A 16,512-nucleotide genomic window follows, 5' to 3' on the forward strand; every position below is an offset into this window, starting at 1 on the left:
TGGAGGGCGATGCAAGTCGACTCCGATTTAAAGAGAGGGAAGGAAAAGGGAGAATCCCATTTTATGTTGGATGAGTTGGGTGAAAAAGGACTTTGAAGCATTTTCTCTCCAGTGAATCTGTTTGTGCTGATTCTTTCCGGGGATGAGATTTATTAATCTCGGGGCGCGGCGTGTGTTAGTGTGTTTATCAAGGCCAGAGGAAGCGTGACCCACAGTGAGAAGAGCGCCGTATGAGAAAGACGTGAAATGACAGGAATTTCCTTTCTAAAAAAAAAAAAAAAAAAAAAAGAGGCCACCACAGGTTTCTCCTTCCACTTAACACTGAGCCAACACCCTGCCCTCCTGCTCCTTCCTCCTCTCTGTCCACGGCCCTCTGCTTAAATACGTCTTCAAGGTTCAAATGTCAGATGGAGCAGAGAGAGTGATTGCCGGGGTCGTGTCTGCCTCGTTTCATGCATGTTTCCTGTGTTTATTAAAGAAAAGTGCTCGGGCCGCTTCAGCGCTGACCTTGCAAAAGTTCCACATGGTCGTTCAGGCTCGCTGGTGTTTGGTGAGACACATCGAGGGAAAGATCCGGCCCTTTAAATGCTGCTACTTAATCACTTTCTCCAAACACCCACTCTGGTATTCTGCATCTGGATGATTTATTCCCTGTTTTCTTTGGGAAGGAGATGCTCGTGTTCTTCAATAATAATCAAGCGGTAAAGAATCAAACTGTCAGAAAGTTTTAGGAGGGGAAACCTGCGACATGAGAATCTGGCTTATCGTGTGTTTCGGTGCCAGATTTTTCCATCTGCTTCTCCTCTTTGTCAGCTTCTTTTCATTCGAGAGAGAAAAAGACACAAATTGAAATCTCTGTGAGAAAGGGGATTTGCAATTCAAAGATGTTATCTTATTTAGAGGCTTTTTTCATGACTTTTTATTTTCCTGTGCATAAAATACTGACTATCTCCAGCCACAAGCCTGACACCAGCCATTTATCAAGTGAAAACGGAGCAATAAAGTTTAAAAATCACTGTGTGCTCTGCCTTTGTCTTTCCACCTTTGCCTTTTCGTCTAATTTTCCATCACAAGCCTCCCCCGCACACTTCCTGCCGGCCCACCCGACACCTCCGTCAGTGATGAAGACAGACTGACTTCCTGGGGTCGCTCGGTGTCAGAAATGTGCTGTTTAACCCAATTACTCCACAGGAAACAGGGCACAGAGAGAAAAGGGAACAAACAGAAAAACTCTCCGAATCGAATGATTTCCTTAAAATGTAATAATTTAATAGCATTGTCGCAGCTCTCCCCAAACACGCCTCAGTATCCAGGTATTGGCTTGGCTTCATGGTGCTAGGAAATTATAATTTGACTGTCGGGTCGCCAGTTTCCCCACAAGGTGGCTGTTTCTTTTTTATCTCAGCTGAGCAGTCGCAAGCTCAGTTTTCCAGCACAGCAAAGTTCCCAGGGTACCTCTAAGCAAGGGCAATGAGAACTTGTCCCCACGTCTGCTGTGTCCCATTTCAAATTTAGGGAAACGTCAACATCAAACGCAGTAATACAAGGCAACAGGTTATTGCCTCCCGTTTGTTCCAAATCTTGTATCTGCCCTTGTAATTCTGCCCTTGGTGCATGTTTTCCTCCTGCGGGGTAATCCCCGCTGCTACTTGTCCTTCTTCCTCCGAGTTCATTTTCTGCCTCTCTCTTCCTCGATGTGCAGGGAAGCAGTTCTGGGTGTTTAAGGACACGGTGTTGCAGCCTGGTTACCCCAAGGACATCACCCAGTTTGGCCACGGCATGCCGGCCCAGAGCATCGAGACCGCTGTGTGGTGGGAAGACGTGGCCAAAACCTACTTCTTTAAAGGGGACAGGTGGGTGCAAACAAATCAGCAGTAGATTTCCTCAAACTGCATAGGGATAAGTCACAGAACATTTTGACGGAATCCAGCGAGAAACCCATTCAATAAAACCCAGTGACTTTGTGACAAGGCAACAGGTAGGGCTAAAATCCTGAGTAGTTTCTCCTCCCTGCTGCACTTGATTATACTTTGACCACCTGCCGCACACACCTTCAATCTATCCTGGTTTCATTCGGCGCTTTAATGACAGTGTGAAGGAACGCTGCAGAATCAGCTCAATGACACCTCTCTGGTCTGTGGATTGGAGATTTCATCACGCTTTTACGTGTATTAAAATTTTGCTTTCACCAGTCTGTATTTCCCAGGTCATTAAAATGACAAAAAGTTTCAAACGAAGGAAATAACAAGTATGAAGATGACTTGTTAAAGGCTGCTCGCAGCTCATCCGGAGGAAGCTTTTAATCTCACATGTGATATGATTGACTGGCTTGCAAGACGCATTTTTCCATCCATTTCTCAAGTTTATTTCAATTGCAGGTACTGGCGCTACAATGAGGAGATGAGAACTATGGACCCTGGTTATCCAAAGGCCATCACAGTGTGGAGAGGTGTGCCTGAATCGCCACAGGGGGCCTTCGTCGACAAAGCCAATGGTACGATTTGTCCCGTCCAATCCGTCTCGTGATCTGGCAGCAGCGTCACGGTTCATGTGCCAGGAAGCATTGATTTGTGCCGGTCAGTGGCACGCACTGTGTGCGAGGTAAACCAGGGTAGCATTGATTAAAATTTGCCCCAGTTATTGCAGTCTTCCCCGAGCAACACGCTTGCATTCAGACTTTATGAAGGACAATGGAAAAAGACTGAGTCGTAGAGGTGAGGTGAAAACGGGCCGTCGAGTTTCTGTATATTTTCACCGGCAGCTTGGTGTATAATCAGTCCGTCCTACTCGGAGTGTCATCAGACCCAGTTGAACTGTGGAAAGTAGAAAGGACAAGACCACTACTGAGCGCTTATTCCGGTTTCAGCCAGTTGGCTCTCGCCAAGAGTGGAGAGGCTGAACTTGTAAGTTTCAGAGAGCACGCAGATAGGCTGCTCGGATAGCGTGAAGAGGAAAGGAGCCTCGCCCATTGGACGCTCTGCGCCAGGTGGGTTTGGTTCTGTTCTTGGCAGCGGCTCGGTTGGAAAAAAAAGCAGAGCAGGTGGTGTTGAACGCTCGAGCCATCTGCGTGGAGGATCCGCTGCCAGAGCCGAAGCGGGGCGTGTCTGCCGGTGAGGCCAGGTGGAGCGGGCATCAATCAGAGCGTGAAGGGTGGATTGACATCCGGGGGGACGGTGGGTGTTTGTGTGTCTCTCTGCACCGATGTGTGTCTGCCTGCATTCGGTTTTTCTGAGCTCATAACACTGACCCAGATAACTGGGCATAATTGAGTGCAGAGTAGCAGCCAGTGAAGCTGCACGTGTTACGGTCGAGGCCCCAAGGTGATGTTGACCCGACTCTGACCAGTCGAGGCTCCGCCTGCATCACCTCGGGTCACAACAAGCAAGATCTCGGTTTATTCCTCTTTTGGAACAAGAGGTTTTTAGTTTTTTTCCCCCCATTCAAGTTGTGGTACAAAGTGCATTCGAAGCTGCGAACAGAACTATAGGATCACTTACTGGAAAGAAATTCTTCAAGCTGAAGTTTTTTTTTCTAGCCTTGGTTCAAAACAGCTAATGTGTGTATTGACTTGTGTTTCATAAGATTGATTCTTGATACGAAATGATTAATATTAACGCCATTGATCCTGCTCATCAATGTAATTCTTCTTAAGTATATTATTAATTCCAGATAAATGTAATTGAGATTGAATAAGGCGATTTACTTAGATCATGTGCAGAGCATGCTAAATTACACACCTACACAAGTGGATTGCATTAGACACTTGGCGAGGAGGATATCAAACATATTGGAGCAAATACACTAGAATTCCCCCACCCCACCCCCCCCAAAAGAAAATGCAGTCTGGAAGATTATCAGTCAAAAGTGGTTGGAAGGTTTAGAATTGCAAGAAAAACGGTTGTTTTTCCAAGATGTACATTAAAAGATTCTGCTGTGAAAAACACAGCTGATATTCCATATTCATAAATCCAATGTGCACTTTTTATGTATCTGCATGGACCTTTAATAGATAAAATATCCAAACAACACACTTAACCAATTTTTATCCAAACTTTACATATTAACTTATTACTGATTGTCATTTTGTGCTCAGGAAGAATAGTTATGAACAAAAGTCAACACTGAAGGAAGCAGGTTTATAGGTTCCTGTGCTTATGGTCTCTATGGTCTTGCGCCGTTCATCACTTCTCCTGACTGAACACAGACATGCTCGCCTTTAATTTTGTTTATAAGCTACATTTAATAGCCATGAAATACTTCAGTTTAAAGCGTGTGACTTAAAAAAGTGTGTGTGAGTAGGCAGGATCAATAAGCGGCAGAGGCTTGGTTCCGAGACAGCGCTACAGTTGGAACCGGTTATTGATAATCATCTACATTTATGCTCAGTGTAGCGTCACATTCGTGAGCAACATGCGGTTGACTTTGGTTGTAATTGCAATTCTGTACTGCCAACATCAAGTCGGCCTTCGACGCTACCAACTCGTTTTTAGCCTGAGAGAAAAGACGACGTGAGAAAAGACAACGTCGATTTCCATCACTCGTCTTTTCCCCTTGTGGACGCCCACGTGCTGTTTGATCATGCCGTCTCTTTTTTTCCCCCCGATGAATCTTTAAAAAGTTCGTCCTCTGCCTTCTCACATCCTCGCCAGAAACATCTCCACATAACAAGTGATTTTTCATTTTTCATTATTTAATTTTTTTTTAAAGCCCCGGCTCTCTCCCTCGCTGGAAATTGGGAACATCTCTTCCCTCATCTTCCCACAGACGAGCGAGCATGAATAATAAATCGCCAAACTCGAAGTGTAAAGAGGGCCAGCGAGGAAGCGGAGGGCTGGAGTGTCCGAGCCAAAGCTGTCAGGCTCAGTTTTACGCGGCATCTATTTTCCCAACGAGCGATTCAGGGACAGCGACTCTCAGAGAGCAGAGAAGTTCAGCGTCAGCCCGAAAGGCGCGACCTTTGGACGGCAACTTGCTGATGTGTCGGGGACATTTTTGTCTTCGTTGTTAGTGGGACAGCAAAAAAGTGGGCAAGCGGCGTCCCCGAGTGAAGAAGCGGGCCCATTCAATGGGGCGACGCGGGGAAGTCGTCCCGGAAGCTCCATAACATTTGGTGCGATTCGTGAGGTCTGGCTCCTGCTCCGGTGCGTTTTCTCTTTCATGAGCAGTGTAATTAGTCCGGAGGGACGCTCGGAGAACAATAGACCTGCAGCAGGAACGACGGGTCAATAGCAGAGCGGCACACGCCATTTTATGAAATTGTAATTACCCGACTGTCAGGTTAACTTCGGTTGTATCACATTTATTCCATCAGACGACACAGCAGGGTTGTTTAATATTTTAATTATGAAGAGAAAGAAACTTTTCCTTTCCGGAGTACGACTGAGCAAACACTCTGCGGAGCAGATTGAATGAGTCAGTGATGGGATTTGGTTTATCGGCCAGTTTGTCTTTTATACGCTCAAGTCCTGCATCAATCACACGTCTTTAGGAATGAGGTTCACAGTGAATTTAAGAGAAATCTTTTTTGTGACTATTTTAACCTTAGTGGGGGAAATGACTGAATACCGCAATCATAATGTTATCCAAGGTTAACTCAATACTTTAAACACACTTATGTAGTATTCACACATGATAAAAACATGTTTAAAGACTTTACGCTGACCAAAATCAATCATATTTCATCATTTATTGATTTAAAATTCCCTGAATTGGATAGATATGTATCTTGTGATATGTGATATGGTGTATATTGATGAGAGTGGGCGAGTCCGTTACTGTTGGGCTTTCCTGTAATGCTTTGGAAAATCAGAGGATTTTGTGATCTGCAGGAAAAATGAGGATCATTTCATACCCGCTTTATCCGGGCAGGTGTGATTTACAACATCAACATTTAGGCCCCGTGAAAAGGGCAAAACTTGTGTAAACGGACACCCAAAACGCAACATAACAACAGTATGCGGAGCCACTGAAAACGGCTCCAAGGGTGGAGCTTTTTGAAAACTTTCCTGAAACGCTTCTATTGCGCATGTGCAAGTAGATGGTCAATAATAGCAATGTTTGTGTCATGTCTTCCAGACCATATTCTCCTGGGACTTGGTAGTTTTATAGTTTGAAACTCACTTGAAACGTTGTGGTGCAAAACAGGGCCTTAATAGACTAAACCTTTCACTGCCATCCTCCGTGGTGAAAACATGTCACTCTTCAGATCGGTTCTTCAAACTAACGCTGACTCGCATGTGTTTTTCTCTCTCCAGGTTTCACCTACTTCTACAAGGGGAAGGAGTACTGGAAGTTCAACAACCAGTTCCTCCGCGTGGAGCCGGGCTACCCGCGCTCCATCCTCAAAGACTTTATGGGCTGCGAGCTGACGCCCATCGACCCCGGCCGCCCGCCGGCCGACGACGGCAGCTCGGACGTGGTGATCGAGCTGGACAACGAGGCCAACACGGTGAAGGCCATCGCCATCGTCATCCCCTGCGTGCTCGCACTGTGCCTGCTGGTGCTGGTCTACACGGTGGTGCAGTTCAAAAGGAAGGGGACGCCGCGCCACATACTGTACTGCAAACGCTCCATGCAGGAGTGGGTCTGAGAGACCAATGGTGGCGCGAGGCTGGTGACAAAAAAACAGCTTACAGCCTGACCCCACCCCCCTCACCCCCACTTTCACCCAGAAGACGATGGCAGACTTTGGACAGCTTTATTAAAAAAAAAAAAAAAAAAAAAACACACACACACAGCCATGCCTCGTCCTGCTTCTTGGGTGGTCCGATGCTTTCGTTCAGACCTGCTGAAAGAGCCGGATGGTCTGTTCACGATCCCTCGTACAAAAGGCGATCCTCGGACTTGAAGCTGACTCTGCTGGTCCCCAGCCTTTTTAACAAACATAGGGGCAGAGGGACAATTTGTGTGGGTGGGAGAGGGAGGATTTCTTCGTTAGAAACGACCTTCAAACAACAACAAAAAAAAACAAGACGGTCAGCATCACTTTGTATCTCAGAAACTTGACTTCCTATCCCCTTCCTCTTTTATTGCTCTGCCCGACTGCTTTTAATCAGAGGACTTTCAGGGGGATGCGCACACTTCCCATGAGGCGCTGCATTGTCAACTGTCATATCAGGTTTTTGCGGAAAAAATAAATAAATAAAAAAAACAACAGTTTTCTATCTTGTGATCTGGGTGACCCCCCACCCCCCCTCCCAGTTTCATTAAACGCTAAAACGACACCAAACCGTGTCAGATTAATCACGTTAGCGGTCAACAGTCACTTTTTAATTCCCAAATTTTTGAATTTGACTTCATTTGAGAAAGGAGGTCCTCACTTTTCCCTTTAAGACACTCCTGAGGAAGAGACCAAACTAAACCAAATAAAATCAATTTCTCTCCAAAGAGGATCACTTTGTTTTTTCTTTTTTCTTTTTTTTACTTTTTTCCTTCATTTGCCATTTCTTTGCGTTCACTCTTCGCTCCCTTCTCTGGATCCTTGCAGCGATTGGGAGTCGGGGATCTCTGACTGTTGTGGCAGTCTGTCTGAGACACAGGGGCCAAATTATTCTGCAATATTTTAACTCGCCTTAATTATAAATCATACTACTTGTGCTTGGTTTTGCTGTTTATGGTGTTTTCTTTTTTTTTTTTTTTCTTTTTGTATACTGCTTTTGTTTTTTGTTTGTTTGTAAAAAAAAAAAAAAAAAAAAGAGGCTCATTTAGTGCTTCTTGTGACTGCTATTTTCTGGATTTTATTACATTAACACAGGATCCTCAGCACTGGCTTGCTGAGCTATTCTGGACAGAATATACAGTAGGGTCAGCCTGTATTGAGAGTAATGTATTGTATCGTTTAAAAAAAAAAAAAAAAAAGACATGTTGGAAGGTTCTGGAGTAAAGCCACTATTTTTGTGTGTTAAGATATTTGTTACTGTTACTTTTCTTATTACCATGCGACTTAAACCAGGCTAACGAGAACTTGAGAGTCTTTGTCATTGGATTTGTCCTTGGCCCATATTCCCCACAACAGTTTGCGCCCACGATGGTTATTGGTGAATGGACTTTTTTTTTTTTTTTCTTTTTTAAATTGAATCTTGTTGACTGCCTTGTTTGAGAGAGCTCACAGTTCCCAGAATGCTCTTTGTCTCGTGACTGAGGACCCACCAAGTGAGACACCAAGTCAGGATCAGTGCCTGTGTCAACGTGCATGCTAAAGCATTTACTGTACGCTCAGTCGGTTCTGCTCAACGTGGCTTTGGAGCCTCCTCGGAAGCCGAGGAGGAATCCTCCTCTTGAAAATACTGTTTGCGTTTATTTTTTATACCTTGTAACCGTTTCCCCTCCTCCTCCTCCTCCTCCTCCAGGTACAGTTAAAAACAAAGAAAAATTCACAGTGGTACATTTGGGAAATTATCGGGAGATCCGATGGGCGACTTGATGAGTCAAATTGGCTTCGACCAAATGTTTGCGAACGTGTCGTGTCCTCGCGTTGTGGCGAGCAGTCGTTGAATGTGTGTTTGTTCTCATGATCACATACAGTTTTGTTTTGTTTTCTTTCTTACTTTCCTGTTTTCTGGTCAGAATAAATTGGACATCTCAAATCGACTTCTTTGTGTAAGACTTTGGGACGACAAACAAACATGTCCCAACTGAATGAATAAACTGATCAATATACAATGAGGAGCAGTGTCTTTTTTTGTTTGTTTGTTTGTTTCTCTATGACAAAACTCGCTGTAAATACCTGCACAGCATTGGTGGATGATCCGGAATTCTGCCGAGTGATGTCAATAGCTGTTGTTAACATGGGCCAAAGTTATACGATTGAATCTGATTAAAACTTCATATTAGATTGGAATTACCCGATTGAAATCACATTCCAATTGAAGGAGGACGTCAAACCTTTGTTATACATGTTTATGCCCGTCTAAATGTCACTTTGGATTCTTTCCCATTGTTAGAGCTTTTGTTTGCATTGTAGTGTCACCACATCAACACTTCAAGACGGGTGTTTTGAGGCATTAAAAATTTTTTTTTTAAGTTTCATCTCCTCCTGATCATAAACTGGCCAAGAACAATTATTGTTTAGTGTTACAGCCTGAACAGAAAAGCAAACAGAAACAAGTGTTTGATTATTTCAGCTTCCGAATCCATCTGCGATTCATCCATCTTCACAAACAATGAAACATTTTTTGGTATCGGTGGACTGACCCCATTATAATTTGCACTGTTTAGCGACACACACTTTCTTGGTGGAGACGGAACAAATGAGAGAATGAAATTGTGCTTTTTATTGCTCGAAACAAGCAAAAAGCAACATTAGTCGAGATGGTGCTGTACTGAATATTGAATACCTCTTCCTCCCATGTTGAAAATGTAAATTGTTGTGGTGTTCTCATGAAACAAACATTTTTAACTCTGTCTTACAAGCTTTTTCAAAGCTGGCAAGCTTAATTGTTTTAATGCAAAGTCAGTGAAAAGACAATTAATGAAAACGACTTCCTTGGTTGGAATAGTTTGAAGGGATAGTATGACAACACAAAACTTCAAGACACTGTCATACATGCATTTGTCATTTTTGCCACTTCACATCGAGAGATAAGAAGTCTACACGACCCTTCTTGGGAGACCCCGAGTTGTTCCCAGACCAACCTTCCTCTGAACCTGCGCCTGTTTGTGTCTGTTGCTGCTCCAATAAGAGACAATCCTATCAAATATCTAAACTGGCTCAATGTGGATGAACCTACTTTGATTGTTGTACTCCTTCAACTCTGTTCCGAAAAGTCACAAAAACTGTTTATTGCTACTGTCCCATTAATGAATTCTTCTTTACCGGATTGCTGGAAATCTGGAAGTCAAAAGAATAGCACTTACTCAGCAGAATCAAAGTAGTCTAGTCTGGGGAAAGGTTTTAAGGTGTCTCCCTAGAATCGTGTAAAAAGCAGCAGGTTTGCCAAATGAAACAGCGTAAAAATCAGCCATGGAACGTCGGCCCTGTGAAAACAGATGTGACCTGCTGCAGGTTTTATTTGACATCCCACCAGGAGATTTCTAAACTGCATCCAGGATCCATATCCATCCAGGATATATATATATATATATATATATATATATATATATATATATCTCACACCGACTCATTTGTTTTTTTGGGGGGGATCTTTTTTTTTTTTTTTTTCATTTAACTTAAAAATGGGTCACAAATGTCACATTTCAGGCGACTGATCATGTTTTTCTTTTTTTTGTTTTGCTTTGTCTGTAAGACAGCTTTAGTTTCTAACACACTACAAGCCGATGTCCACTTCCTCAAGCACAGAAAACTTTCATTGCGTTTAACTTTTGGGTGTCTGTTTCCATGACAACGGTGCTCGGAGCCACTGAAAACACAACTTCTTGAAAACGGCTCCCGTTAAAAAAAAAAAACGTGACAGGAGTGACTGGTGCTCTTTGGACCCTCCACACAGTGCAGACAGAAGGCTGACTAACTGTAAATAAAGGCACTGGCTCAAACAGTAATGTACAATGAACTCCATGGACGAACTCAGCCAGCAGAAGGAAAGAAAAGAAGAAGAAAAAAAAAAAAAACTGCAGCGCTTGATTTTTAGAGATGTGTGTACACGTTGATCTGGGCCCGGATTGCTCAGCCGTCCTGTGGTCTGCTGCTGTATTTTTGGGTGGTGCGATAAAGATCGGCTCAGTGGACGTACGATCCCAGAGGTGCAGCGCTGGCATTTGTTTCGGGCTGAATGTGAAACAGGAGCCACGTTACGACCCCTCTCTGTTTGCTCGAGCCTTGCTGGGACATATTTTGACATACAGTTACTGACAACAAAGTAGGGGAGGTCAGGCCAGTTTACTGACTGAGTTCACTGCCTCTGCGCGCATGCGTGTGTGTGTGTGTGTGTGTGTGTGTGTGTGTGTGTGTGTGTGTGTGTGTGTGTGTGTGTGTGTGTGTGTGTGTGTGTGTGTGTGTGTGTGTGTGCAATGAAATTACACTCTTAGGAATAACACTTCATTGGTTCTCATCATAGGGCTGTTCAATGGTGAAATTGCCTCTCTGTTTTTAGACAAAGGCATTATACGCTCAGCTATGTTTAGATCACTGCTTTTGCCAGAGGCTCTTTACTCATTGTCTGCCCTCTTTCCATTCCTGTAAATACAGGCTCAGTGTGTGTGTGTGTGTGTGTGTGTGTGTGTGTGCTTTCCTCGCATCCCAGGGTTGTGTTTGCACTGTGGATGTGCGCAAATAACACACTTTAAAACTAGTACATACACCAAAGTTGTGCAGCCTAAAATACTGAAACTGGGTGAAACACTGGTGCCGGTCACCACGGCGCTACTTTTTGCCAGCACTCCTGATCCTCCTCTTCACCCCTGCTGCCACTGGTTCCCGTTGCACTCATTCACGTTTTGAGCCCAAAGTCTTACATTATAATTTACCCCAGCGTAATAGCGCCTCTCAGGTTAAAGACTGTGTCGTCCTTGTGGTGGTCAGTAGTGCGAAACAGTGAAGAAGCTTAAAGGAGCTTGTTGAAGGTTAGTGGGGGGGTCACTAGTACACGAGACACACACAAACACGGCTGTCCCGGAGGATTACGCCAACATCACCTGGAAATGCTACTTGCTTAACCCCAAACCTAAACTGATTTCATCTAATCTTGCACGTCATGTGAGTTTGGTGACATTTACTGTGTGACGTGTCAGCACCTCCTCGCCTTTCACGCCTTATTCAGTGTCAAACATGTCAGTTCCCTGAGTTTTTCCCCGGGGAGGCCCGGCAGGCCCGTCATGCACTGCAGTTTTGCGCGTAGAAGCCGAATGCATGATGCCGTAATGCAGTTAAAAAGGCCTTCGGGGATTTTCCCATTGAAACACTGAGAGTACAGAGAGAAACAAAAACAGACAGTTGTTTATCTGCCCCAGTGTTGAAGCTTTTAGGGACATGGAGAATATTGTGACAGTGAATTAGGGACTTTGTAGGTCTGAAAAATGTATTAATATAAATATGGAGGCTGCTGAGGGAAAATATGCCAAGAAAAATCTGCAGGGACTGCAGAAACAAAACAAACAAACAAACAATTGGAGTAGTAATCGCTAAAGATTTTTAACATTCATGGTTGAACCTGTACAGTCAGAGATTGATTTTCATTCTGAACCGAATTGAGACCACAGCAATGATTGATTGATTGATTACTGGTTCAAATCAATTGAGATATCACACACAAATGAGACGTGGAAACATTTTGAATTCATTCGGATGCAGTAAAGCTTAATACAGCTTGAACTTTTTTGTCAGTCACTGTTATATTTTATCAACTGAGGCTACATTCGCCTTTCTTCAGAGTGGTCTTTATAAGGATGTCATTTGTGATGGGAGCATGATCAAATCAAATAAAAAGACAGAGGGAAAAATATCTCTCCAGGATCTCTAAAATTAATTTAGCAGAATAGAGATAGAACAGAGGGGGGTATATCCCACAATTCCTATTCTCCGATCTGACCCAGTCTGACATTTGGTTTGTTCACATGGTTTTCCTTCATGATGTGGAAACACCCCACAATAATATGAGTTGGTGTTACCGCAGTCTGTATACCACACATGCTCTACCACTCGCCTGTCAACACTGTTAGAAGTGGTGGGGAACTGCCCCCCCCCAAAAAAAAACACTGTTGTGGTTCCTTGAACTCCTTCTAAACATGTGCCCACAGGTTTTCTTTGAACTACTGGAAAAATCCCCCGAGTCTTAAATTATCCAAGATCATGTCCACCGAGGGAAGTCCAGTGTTACGTGAAGATCGCTGGCTACATCGAGGGGCAGTTTAGATAAGATTTGAGCAGAGAACAATAGAGAAGATCATCAAAACGATGGATTCTTATAATCTCAGAGAATAACTGAGGTTTAAAAACTTAAGTCGTGGAAATTGAGAGTTTTTTTTTTAAACTATTACCTCCCTCCTTAGGCTCTGTCATTTATTCCTATTTCAATCAAAAAGTCCCTGCTATATTATGGAATATATTAGGAATTCACCGTTGTAGAACAGCATTACCACAGTAGACCACTTTCATGGGTTGTAGGTTTTTAATTCTACAGGGATAATTAACACAATCAATGAAGGGATCACGCTTATCTCTCAGGTCTATGAACGAAAAGGATGAAATCATGAGTTGTTTCCAGATGCAGGGTAGAAACGCCGTGTCGGCTTTTGTCTGCCAGCGACTGAAACCGTGCATCCACTGTTACCTTGAATTCTGAGTGGTAATTCTTCCACCGCCATCACTGTAAACTGCCTGTGTCCTCCACAAACACAGAGGTTGACAGGCGCAGATAGGAAGAGGGATGAGGCTCAGCAAACCTTCAATTGAGCCGTCCCGTCATGCCATTCATGGCTGGGGAGGCACACTGATGACACACCTTTTTTTTTTGTGTGTGTGAAAAAAAAAAAGAAGAAGAAAAAAGCCACAGAATGCATTTCTGCTCTGTCCTTTTGTTGTCTATTGATGTGCTGCCTCTGTTAATCAATACATACATTGAGAAAGCAGTTAAAAGTGCGTCCTCACCTTGTTCAGACCACTTTTCATCCATATGTCCTCCTGACCAGAGTTTTACTGCCCGCAGGCCTTGCAAAGACCTTTGATTGTGTCTGACCAGCCTGTCTGAGGTTAAGGAGGACATACACAATGTATACATTACTAAATTACTACACGCATGAATGCATTCAATACTATAGTTTAAAAGTGGTTGTTTTTTTTATGTTCTGTCAAATGAAGTATCTCTTTATCACATTTTTGATCTGGTGCTAATGTTTAACTCTGTTTGCCAACAAAGTGAAAATGTGATAAATTGCTGCATAATGGGAAGTTTTTAATCCAGAAGTGAACGAATCTACTAAGTTTTTCCTCAAAGGTAAAGTCCTGGACTGTGTTGAAAGATTATAATAAATGGCTTCCTCTGGACCCCAACTCATTTTGCTCGTCACGTCGACAGAGGTTTGTCCGTTACTCCACTTCTCTCCAGGGCCTCATGCATTTTTCTGCTGCTTTGTTTCCTGTGGCACATTTTACAATTTCTCATTGACGTTTTGGCGACATTAAGCTTGCCCATGACAGTAGAACAGTAGAAATTGAGTTTTTTTCAGTGGTATTGTAGCAGCATTCTGCTGTCATACAGCACCATCTAGTGGTTGCGGTTAATAATATAAGTGTAAGTCGCATGACAGGCCAAAAAACACCAAAAAAAACTAAAAGTAGAGCTTGAACTCTGCACATTTAGGTAGAGCTTTTCAGTGAGAGATACATTATTATTAATAACAGTTGAGTTTACGGTGCGATTTGACACTCCTCATGTGGCTCTGTCAAACTTCACACAACAGGCAGCAAGAGGAAAAGTTTCCAGATGACCAAGAAACTTTGTGCAACTTCTCTATTTATGTATTAGAATATGAAATAAAGAGTTTCATTTTTATTTATTTTTTTATAAACAATACATATTTTGCCAGATTTTCTTTCTCTGGTTCAAGTTCTCCGTTTGATCAGGTGCCAACTTTTAATATCATTCCTTGCACATTCATTCAGGGATCCTCAATCATTCCTTCAAAGAGACTAACAAGGAACAAAATAGAATAGTTACAGTCAGTCTGTGGAGTGTGACAGATGAAAGCTATCTTCCAATCTCCCTCTGGTCCATTCAGAGCCACAGAGCCTTTTCTCCTCGTCCCACAGAATAGACCATCTTCATATTCCTGCAGCCATAAACCAGCCCTGTGTGAACGGCAACACACCTCCATTCAGGATGACATTCAATGAACGAATTAATGACATCTCTCCGCCGCGACACACCGGGCTCTACATCCACACAAAGAAATACCCATTTTACTGTCTGTTGGCTTGGACGGGCGACTCGGACCAGACAGGCTCCTAATCTGTTTCCAATTTCTATCATTTCCATCATTGGTTCCAAATGGGGTATTTTTTGGGGTTTTTTTTGTCCGCGCTGCACCTTCCTCACTGAAATCTGGTTAGAATAACACATCCATGCATATGAAAACATACCCAAGGCATATCGTGCATTCCAGACACTCAGATGAGACACATTATGCCTTTGTTGAAAGTACTTCAGTGCTGTTGCAACAGTCTTAGCAATTAGATTTAAAAAAAGAAAGAAAAAAAAGAAAAAACGGGTCTAACATTGTGTCTAGCTATTCCACCATGTTTTGACTGAAAGCCTTCCACTCTCTGGTTCTCCAGCTGCTGCCGTTATGTGCACAGTGCTCACGTCATTAACTCCAGTGGTATGGGGCTGATGGATCGAGACACAGAGGAAATAGGTTTAACACAGAAGCAACCTAAATGAAGTTCGGTCCTTTGCTTCACGTGCATTTGCTCCCTGTTGAGTCCATTTGAAAATCCCTCCTGGTGAGATTTGGTTTAATGGTACAGAGGGCACAAAATGACACAACTAACAATTAGGAGCTAATGGAGCTGGAGCGACAGGCGTCATCTATTTATGCAGATGAACGTAATGCAGACAAAACAAGCGTAGGAAGCTGAAGGAACATCTGCTCATCTATTAAATACAGCTACTGATTTCTGCTATAATCACCCTGCCACTTACAGGTGGTCATTAGTAGTTAACTTCTGCAAACTTCTGGCTGTTACAAACATTAAAGATGGTAATCATGATACATTTAGGTGCAGGAGTGGCCCTCGAAATCAATAAATCTGATGGTACAGTCACTTAATACTCTGAGGATCCCCACGGCTATACGCTGTTTTATCGTCGGGTTACTGCGGTTGTATGACCGATTTACTGTGCGAGACAATAAACAACAATCCTTGATGTATTGACCCCTTTAAAAGACTTTTCTTGTTAAATAAGAAAATCTAAATACTATGCAGTAAATATACTTATTGCACCCAGAGGAAGAACACCAATGTAAATGCAATGAAGACAATTTCTGATGAAAAAAACCCAATAATAATCAACTAACAAAAAAAAAAGGTTTCTGCAGCCATTTTTAATACTTTTGTAACAGCCACATAATATTTACTGTGGGAATAGATCCGTAGAACATTGTTTTCAACAGGAATAAAATAGAATGAAGTAACTTTATTCTCTATGCAGAAGAGAAACATCCCTCCTCCCCTCCCACCCCACACACACACAAAAAAAACAACTTAACAGAAGTGGGGATCCATAAACCCCCGTGCAGTTATCTGTGAGAACAGCTAACTATAAAACTATCCAGTACTGTCCAGTATATAACTATGTCACAGTGTTAGACAGTAGATTTATCAAGCCAGTGTAAACATTCTGTGTCAATCATTTGATGAAATTATGTGATATTTCACTCAACAAAATCAATAGGAAGTGTCTTTTGTGGAAATGTTGAAAAAGACGAATATAGCACTGAGGGAGCTAGTTCCCCCCCCCCGAGGTTTCTTGTTTTCAGCCGTGATTCAAACTGTTCAGTCTCAGGTGGCCTCTGGAGTCCTGCAATTGACATTCACATGAAAGGGCATCACACATCCTG

General features: G+C 43.0%; 1 protein-coding gene across 2 annotated transcripts in view; it reads left to right on the forward strand.

Annotated features, from left to right (window-relative positions):
- mmp16a (matrix metallopeptidase 16a (membrane-inserted)) overlaps positions 1–6,724 on the forward strand; it is a 71,509-nt gene extending 64,785 nt beyond the window's left edge. For both annotated transcript variants that reach the window (XM_080489847.1, XM_080489846.1), the window contains exons 8-10: positions 1,703–1,853; positions 2,379–2,494; positions 6,255–6,724. In XM_080489847.1, coding sequence (XP_080345973.1) covers positions 1,703–1,853; positions 2,379–2,494; positions 6,255–6,589 — 602 coding nt within the window. In that variant the 3' untranslated portion in view covers positions 6,590–6,724. The remainder of the gene's footprint in view (positions 1–1,702; positions 1,854–2,378; positions 2,495–6,254) is intronic.
- The last annotated feature ends 9,788 nt before the right edge of the window (positions 6,725–16,512 follow it).

The sequence above is a fragment of the Lipophrys pholis genome (genome assembly GCF_963383615.2).
Source record: "Lipophrys pholis genome assembly, chromosome: 20".
NCBI lineage: Eukaryota > Metazoa > Chordata > Actinopteri > Blenniiformes > Blenniidae > Lipophrys > Lipophrys pholis.